Source organism: Mus caroli, chromosome 1 (assembly GCF_900094665.2).
Source record: "Mus caroli chromosome 1, CAROLI_EIJ_v1.1, whole genome shotgun sequence".
NCBI lineage: Eukaryota > Metazoa > Chordata > Mammalia > Rodentia > Muridae > Mus > Mus caroli.
Window position 1 is genome coordinate 61,975,725 of NC_034570.1, and position 9,417 is coordinate 61,985,141.

General features: G+C 34.4%; 1 protein-coding gene across 6 annotated transcripts in view; it reads right to left on the reverse strand.

Moving 5' to 3' along the window:
* The window catches only part of Erbb4 (erb-b2 receptor tyrosine kinase 4), a 1,013,423-nt gene that overhangs the window by 198,197 nt on the left and 805,809 nt on the right, over nucleotides 1-9,417 (reverse strand). For all 6 annotated transcript variants that reach the window (XM_021186126.2, XM_021185960.2, XM_021186207.2 and 3 more), the window contains exon 19: nucleotides 6,865-6,963. In XM_021186126.2, the coding sequence (XP_021041785.1) occupies nucleotides 6,865-6,963 (99 nt within the window). The remainder of the gene's footprint in view (nucleotides 1-6,864; nucleotides 6,964-9,417) is intronic.

Below are 9,417 nucleotides of genomic sequence, written 5' to 3' on the forward strand. Positions count from 1 at the left end.
GAGGCAGAGAGGCAGAGAGGCAGAGAGGCAGAGAGGCAGAGAGGCAGAGAGGCAGAGAGGCAGAGAGAGAGGCAGAGAGGCAGAGGCTCAGGCAGAGGTAGGTGAATTTCAATCAGTTTGAGGTCAGCCTGGTCTACGAAGTGAGTTCCCAGGCAGTAAGAGCTACACAAAAAACCCCTGTCTTGAAAAACAAAACAAACAACCAAAAAAACCCAATATGACAAAAAACTATGATTCATATATATTTAACATATAAAACTTATTAAGTTCTGGAAAGGGAAATTAAGGTGTAGGATCTAAGTAATAATTTATTCTCTGGAGACAAGAAATAACTATTTGAAGAATATTTAGCCTGAGATAATAAGGATAAGTTGGAATTTAATGGTGGATACACAGTTCAAACAAACTACCTTCAACAGGAACTGGGAATAAAGTTGATGAGGACAAAGACCACTGGGAAATTAGGGACTCTGCAAACTAATGGCATGGCTATGCCACTTGCATGAAAACACTGGCAGCTTCATGCAGAGAAATGATATGATTGAAGCTTCACATTTTAAAAGTAGGGAGAGCCTTTGGAGAAGGCTCATTTCAGTACACTGCTTTCTCAACCAGCGTGATGATCTACATGGAGTTTCCCAGCGTGTACATAAGTACCTAGGCATGGAAGTATGGTCCTGAAATCCTAGTGCTGGAGAAGCAGAGAAAGACATGTCCATGCGCATTCACATATATGCAGTATATGTATGTACACACAGGTAAATGTATACCAGGTAGGCAGATCATATAGAAAGAAGTGACAAATAACTGAAGTGGAAAAGCCAACAACTTGCACTGTGAGGGAAATGTCTTATACAAAGAAGAACAGGGTACACGAGTGATTTTTTTTGGAAAAGGGTCCAAGTTTTTGTTATTCTGTTCTTATGAAGTGATATAACATATGATATGAATGATAAATTATACATTCCTAATTCGAAAACTGGGGGGGGGGGTTAAGATACAAATTAAACAAGTAAGGTGAAAGACAGAGGCATTTTGGAAGAGATTACAAACAGAAAAATTCTAGGTGTGTAAAAGTTGAGGCGTCCTTACAGTTCTCAAGGGGCTATATCAAAGACAATGACAAGGTACTGTTCATAAAAAAGATGAGATAGAATTTTGTTCATTTGAGAAGCTAATCAGGAGCAAATATGTATTTTGAAAAGAGGTCTATACCTAGCCTCTGAGAGTTTCCCTATTTTCTGGCTTGCCGATGGCTTTCATGAGTCTTAGAAACAGGGAGACTGATGGTGTCTATAGGAAGGTGAATAAGTTGACAGTCCATGGTGCTGAAGGATGCCAAGAGACATGAGTCTAGGTGATACTCATGGCCCCTAGACACAGGAAAGACAACGTCAAGAAAACAAGCAAGGGAGAGGGAGACTTGGTTGGTGAACAGTGTGTAAAACGGACTCCATGTGTGGTATTTCTGCTACACAAGAGCAATTGGATAAACTGTAGTGGAATCAGTTTACATAATTACCCGAATGATTCTTTTATTTTAGTAATAGGGTATCCAAAGACTAAGTGCTGTTCAAATGTAGTTATATATTTTCTTTAGGAGGATATCCTTTTATTATTATTTTTATTTTTTATTGGATATTTTCTTTATTTACATTTCAAATGTTATCCCCTTTCCTTGTCCCCCCTCCCAGAAACCCCCTATTCCATCATCCCTCCTCCTGCTTCTCTGAGGGTATTTCTCCACTCACCTACCAACTCCCTGCCCTTGATTCCCCTACACCAGGGCATCTATTGAGCCTTCATAGGACCAAGGACCTCTCCTCCCATTGATGCCTGACAAGGCCATCATAGGATATTTATGCAGCTGAAGCCGGGTGTACTCTTTGGTTGATGGCTTAGTCTCTGGGAGCTTTGTGGGGTCTGGTTGATTGATATTGTTGTTCTTCCTATGGGGTTGCAACCCAATTTGAGAATAAAGAGAATTTCAATAACTTTAAAAACTACTTTTATTTTCATTTATTATTTATATTTTTCTTAAGGAAAATAGTAGTTATTAACTGACTTTGGAAGCTCATTCCTACAATATATGGCTTTAAAAGATTCTGGAATGTTTACTTCTAAAATGGTCTATAAAATGACCAAATATATATGGACAAATATGTAATTGAATTAAATATTGTAAACTTTTAAGACTAAATTATTAACATGATGCAGAGTTTAAAAGTTACCATTGACCGCATATTGTCACACAAGGGAAACTTTGTAGTGTGAAAATACAGAACGAAACTCTTCCACATCATTACAAGGCTGCTCTAATCTGAATAGATTCTATGTTTCTTACCCCTCACTCATATAATGACATCAATTGGAGTTGGAAGAATTTACTTGCATCAAATCTGAGTATCACAAATGCAATTCTGAAAGGGTAAGCAAATCATGTGAACATTACTTCAGGAAAATAGCCAAATGACAGTTGGGTAAGATAAATAAAAAGTCCTTGTGGCACAGCAAAAAGAAAATCACCTCCTTCCCCCCCCCCCAAATGATGCAATTTACAAAATGCTGACAGTTCACATGAAACTCCTTTTCTTGAATCACCTGGCCATGAACTGTATTGTAAATGTAGCATGAGAAATCTGGACCTGTAGCCAAGCAGATTCACTTGTGCTCTGAGCCAGTATTGGAAGCCCAGCCCTAGAATTTAGTGTAATTATATATTTCTTCCACTCCCAGTTTATTTTTTAAGAAAACAAATAATTTAGTTAAAACAGTTTAAAACAATCTCAACAGACAATGAGCATAACTGTCCTGGGAAAATAGAATAAAGGGTACTGAGAAAAACCAAAAGCCGTCTCAATTTTCCAGGACTCTTAACAAAGTATCACCTTTTTTGGGACATATCTTCTATACAATTTGATGATAATCTTTAAACACAAAAAACAAACAAACCTCTTAAAAGCTTCATTTTTCCCAGAGAAACTGTGCTACTTGAAACAAGAATTAGAAATATCTATAAATGCAGGCATCCTCCACATGAAGATAGACCTTTAGAGTCATTTTCTTAATGTCATTCGATATGTTCTTCCTTTATGGGAATGAAGAATGCACTGGCCATTCACTAGGAGCATGTTATTATCATTATGAATCCATTAGACATGTTCAGGCGAGCTAAGTAGCAGCCCTGTGACCAAATTCTCCTTCCATTGCTTTTAGCGAAACATTTGATAAAATACTGTCTGCCCCTGATTTACTTTCTGCTTGTGGTAAAAATTTAAAAAGAATAGTAAAATCTTTTCCTTTGTCCTTGGATATCAATAGAGGCATTAGCTGTTGGTGATGAGTTTGGATTACTTAGCTGCAGTATTTTTTGGACATTTGTTATAATAACCAGTAAAACACACATAAATATATATGTATGTTTACATCATGATTATATAAAGTGGAATATTGTACTATAGAGATATACAGCCTAAGTGGAAAGGAGTCTAATGCTTAGTTGGTGTACATAGTTTTCATTGTCTTTGTAAGCTTTAGCTTTTACTATTTAAAACATACACACACACACACACACACGTATTATGTTGTATGTGTGTGTGTGTGTGTGTATATATATATATATATATATATATATATATATATATATATATATACACACACACACACACATGCCATATGTACATATGCACAGAAATACACATAGATATCAGTATGCAAAACAGATCCATAGATACTTTCAGAAGATTCTGATTTTGTTTGAAAGCTCTCCTGGAACACTTTACTATGATGTTGAAACATTTAGTGCCCAGGTACTTCTTTCTGCCTAGTGGGTTTCTTTGTCATTGAAGCCGTTTTCTTCCACCCTCAACAAGTAAAGTCATGAAGATATTACGAATTCCTCTCTTCTTAACTATCATCCAGTGATATAGGAACTAGAATATGGGCTCTATTTCTCTCACTTCCCCAGCAACTGTCAACCAATGAAGTGTAGGAGAACATTAGGTTTAATTTTCTTAATTCTTGAATCAGACAGTGAGTACGAGATTGTGGGGCTTCTCCAAAAGCAAAGGAAGCCACAGTATCACTGTGTTAGGTAGCAGTTGTGTTGTTCATACTCCCCTAATCATAGATCATCCAACTCTAGTGTACAGTACTTCTGCTTAGGTATTTCATGAGCAGCTTCTGCTTCTAGAAGAACGTCCACTAAGACACTTAATGCTTTTACGATTACTTGTAAATTCAACTCTGCCCTATGGCTCAACTCAAACAGAATTTTGCTTACATGGATCTTCCCTTTTAGTTTGAGTTGTTACTTAACACATAAAATGCTCTGGGAACATTGTGAATAATCTACAAATGAAGGCACAGAAGGTAGTCATTCATTTACATGGAAATTTTGTAGTACACTTAAACACTGCGCTCACCATCAATGTTGCCAGTTAAACAGGTTTTAATTAGTGTGATGCTATCTTTTCAATATTTTAAAACAGGTCACAAGGATAGTAGAAATTTTTTTTCTACTTTCCACTTATCAAAACTCTACCAGTAGCAAGCCAGCAAGCCGTTAAATTGCTAGCACCAATATGAAAGTAGGAAAGACATATCAAAAAAGAAATTCTTAATTTCTTAGCTTAGAAAGAACAGATTTTTTTTGTCTGTTAGTTAACAAATTTGCCATCCATCATGGAAAATAACTCCTTTCAGGCTCAATCAGAGGCTCATCCAAAATTCAACAGAAAGCTAAGACTTGAAGCTACCATCCTACTCCTGTTTCCATGGGAATAGGCTTCAGCTCAAGCGGGAGGGGAGTGGATGAATGGGGTTAGGAGCTTTCAAATAATCATTCGAAATCATGATGAGGTTTTTAGAGTTTCTTTTCCAATGTGATTATTTTGTAGCCTCTTAACCCTCTTTTGCGAGACTGTTTCCATGGAAATATGACTACTGTTCAAGCTTCCAGCAGAGATTGTTAGCATTCTTGTGAATTACAGCTTTGGTTGTAGCCCAAGGTGGCCAAGCTTGATCTTCTATCAGTGTTATATATGAACCTCCACTTTTTATTTACCATAAATTTTTAGTAATTTCTACTTAACTTGAAAATTTCACTTTCCTTCCTCAGTTTATAGCTATGATCTAGGTCAAACTGAATGATTAGGGCATCACTGAAAATTCTTCAGTTCTGAATAGTACCGTATGAGCCAGGCACTTAGCTGCAGGGAGTGTAGTAAACTTTTGAGACATCCTGAAAAAAAAATTTAGTTACTGGATAAGTACTATTTATTATAAAGTATTGCTAGTTAGGCAGGAAGGAAGGAATATTTTAATTATTTAGCAACTGATATGCACTGAGACTACTCTTTAGAACTGCTTGCTTGTACCCTTCTCAGCCCTACTATGTAATAAGCAACAGCAAATTAAGCTTAAATAGTCTCATGAAAGATAGTATTATTCTGAAAATTTTCAAGGTCATATACTGAGCCTCTATAAAACTCCAAAGGAACTTTCAAGATACACTGGCTAAGAGTGCATAGCAATCTGTCTTTAAAAAGAGACAAAGTGCATATGCGGGTATCGTCTTTACATAAAGGTCACTTTGAAATCAAAATCATTCTTATTATTGAATACATTATGTTAAAAGACAGAGAAAGAATATATATGGGTCTATTTCAGAATCCCTAGTAAGATATCAATGTAAAATATAACACCAGGCCTCACATATAATTTTATTCAAACCTACCTTCTAAATTTGAAAGGCCCAGTCTACAACTTTCTCTGGGGGAAATCTTCAAGTTCTGATTGGCTTTATCAAGTACTTTCATTCTTTATCAGTTTTTGTTATTATTATTCTAAGTGGATTCATAATCCACTTTGGTGAATCTGAATTGAAAATTTTAAATTTCACTTGAGAACTTAAATTAAAATACGCAAGTTTCTGTTGAAATACAGGAGCAACTGAAGGACTATCATTACCATTTTGACAGTTTTTTATCTTAATAAATTATAATACTAAAAAATAAAACATACAAATTAATTTTTCAAAGCAAGCTCATGACTCACAAAATGTAGTTCTTGTGGTTACCACATTTGTGGTTGTGAGAGTGGGGTCTGCTCCTAAAATAAAACTTTCAATCTTATTTGTGTGAAATTTTCTTGAAGCACAGGCAGACAAATTTACCTAATGTTTTGTCCTTGTTACTTATGCCTGCCTTTCTACCAAAAAGGGCAGGGCTGAAGTATTGCCACAATGAAGAGGAGACAGGTAAATCTTCACTATTCTCTGTTACTTAAGAAACTATTTCTGATCAAATTTGGCTGACCATGCATCATCTCTCTGCTTTGCAAAACTTAGGTAACCTTGGTTTGTTCTTTCAATCCAGCGATATGAAAGATCATTTGTAAACTATTTAGAACACTACTTGGAACCTACTGCAAGCGTTTCTAATAGTATATTGGGACAGCTTTAGTATTATAGAAGTATTATCTAAATAAGAAGGACCTATTGTCGTCACCATCAAGTACTTTTAACTCTGTTGTAACTGCATTTAGTAAATGCATTTCTGATTATAATCCAAGGTATAAAAACAAAAATATCACATTCTTGAAAGACAGGAAGAAATTCAATACGAGGATTATAAATATCTTTATATTACCAAAGTTCTCCTAGAGTTTGATCACAGCAGACAACTATAAATCAGGGATGTTCTGAAAGGTACAGGATATAGTGAAGGGATCCTAGCATTTTAAGCATGAGGTTATAATAGGTATAGATGAGAAACTTTGGGAGGTGGTTGCCTTTTTCTAATTTTATTTTCAAGCACTCTTTAATTATAAAGAAAAAATATGTCTATGTAGTTGTTTACTTACATCCATGAACTCCACGTTGGCTTTGGGGCCAGTTGTCTCATTGAGGATCTTTATAGCCACAGGGATTTTCACTGTTTCACCTTCAGGCACCCAAATACCCTTTCAGCGGGAAAAAAAATCACATTAATCCTATATTGAGATGACATAATATTTATAACAGAATATAATTTGATTTGGCTGATCAAACTTTAAATTTAATTTACTTCATTTTATAGATTATCATATAAGTACAACATTTCTCCCTCCTCTTTCCTTCCATGAAAACTTTGTATAACCCTGCCCAGTCTCCTTCAAGTTCATGGCCTCCGTTTTTAAATTACTTGCTATTAATATGAAATAATATTTAAGGACAAGTTCTAGGGCATATTTAATCCATAGTAACTTATTTGTTTTATTAAGTTCTATATATTAATGATTGTCTCTGCACTCATATAAATACTTATATTGATCATTGGCAATTCTGACTTACTATGAACATAGTTGCAGAATTTATGGATTAGGACAAAATTAAAAATGTAGACTTTAAGGTACAAAATTAATAATAGTGTCTCTGGGAAAACTTAAACAATATTTAAATGAGGACAAGAATTTTTATAGTCTAGATAAGAATGCATGGATTATCGATGATTGTTTTTTAAAAAAGAGTATATATTCAAAAATAACACAGAAACACATATGAAGATATGAAGGGCAGGAACCTGATGATTAGCTATGATAGTTTAACTTTGAAAGGCAGGAGATGAAGCTATTGGCTACAATTCTACTTTCTCTATCAGCTGGTCACAGTGTTAGAGAGACACATAGCATAGGGAAGTGTGTTTGTATTATAAAAAGCTAGAGTAATAGAGGAGACATAAATCTGAGAACTGCTGAATAGTAACAACAGTTAAGAAAAGTGCTTTAAAACATCAGGATGAGATTTATGGTCATGTTTGACTCAAACAGAGTTAATGCAGAAATGTATGTGCACAAATACTAAACACTGACATAAGTTATTTGTGGTATAATTTTTAAAAAGGGTATTCAAGCACAAGGAGAGCGGTGAGAAAAAAAACAAACAAAAAAACCAACTAAGACCCCCAAACCCCAGGCTATATTTTCTCAGAGTTCCTATCTAGGACACAGAACATGCTTACCATTATTCAATAAAATAACCACACAGGGAGTTACTTTATAAAGCAATGGCATCAATATTAAAATATTCCTAAAGTGTAGTTTTATATTGAGAATATAAATTTGGTGTGAATTAATTCGTACCACTATTGGAAAAACTTTAACCATTACTAAATAGATCTAAACAAGTAATATTTAACTATATTTGTACCTGTATTGGCCCTAATCTTTGTTGTTGTTGTTGAAGCATCACATAGTATTAGTTTGAAGGAACAATTAACCAAGAATGTATCCAGGTCATTGGCATTTGTGTGGCTACCAAAATTTTTTCATAGCTTAAGACAGTGTGTCTTATAATGTATGATACATACACTGGCAACACATATTTCAGACATACAGTTATAAAAGAAAACTGATGAAACTTCTAAAAACCTTTCCATAAGCACTCATTAATTCACATCCATTCAGTTTTGTCAATATGGCATGTAGAAATGATTGCAAACATGAAACACAAGCAAAGAAGTTCTTAAAGCTTTCTGTTGACTTTTCTATAGCTAGCTCAGAAAGCCTCATTCATATTAATGTGTATGAGCATTCAAGAGATCATCAGATAAATCATGGGGCCAGTGGGAGGCAAAAACCTTTATGTAAATGAAGGAAATAGAAGACATGATAAAGAAGTGTTTCTGAGAGATAGGAAATAAGATAGTAGTGATTCAATTTGTTACTTCTAACATCTTTATTTAAGATAAAAATTAAGATTATGTATGCATTATTCCACATAATTTTATAAAATTTTTCATTAAAATACATTAAAGTTAAAAATATTTTTAAATGGATTCAAATTTTAGGTATAAAATTGCATAATTGTGTCTTTTTTCCAGCATAACTTAAAGATAGATAAAGGATAACTTCTGTCTTTTGAACTTGCAAAGAATTTGAAGATCAGAAAGACAAAACCAGCCTAGACTAGAATCTGTGCAAATTGGACACTCAGTTAATGATTTAACTGAACAAACCACACACAACAAAATGATAAGAAAGATTATACAACTTGATATCCAAAGGTTTATAAATATTTGCAAATACCCAGGAAATGAAAACTCAGGTCTGCAGTATGAACAAACCTTAATATTTTTGTAATAAATAAATCATTATTTTATGGTATTTGATGTTTTAGAAATAATGTTTCACTGAATTGTCAAGGCTGGTCTCAAACTTTTTAGCTCAAGTAATTCCCCTGGCTCAAACTCACAAGTTTGAGGTTAGAGGTGAGAGGCTAAACCTACTCAATTTTGAAACTGGCCTCCATCTTGAAAGAAAGAAAGAAAGAAAGAAAGAAAGAAAGAAAGAAAGAAAGAAAGAAAGAAAGAAAGAAAGAAAGAAAGAGAGAAAGGCAGACAGACAAGAAAGCCTGAAAATTTCACCCAAAGCTGAACC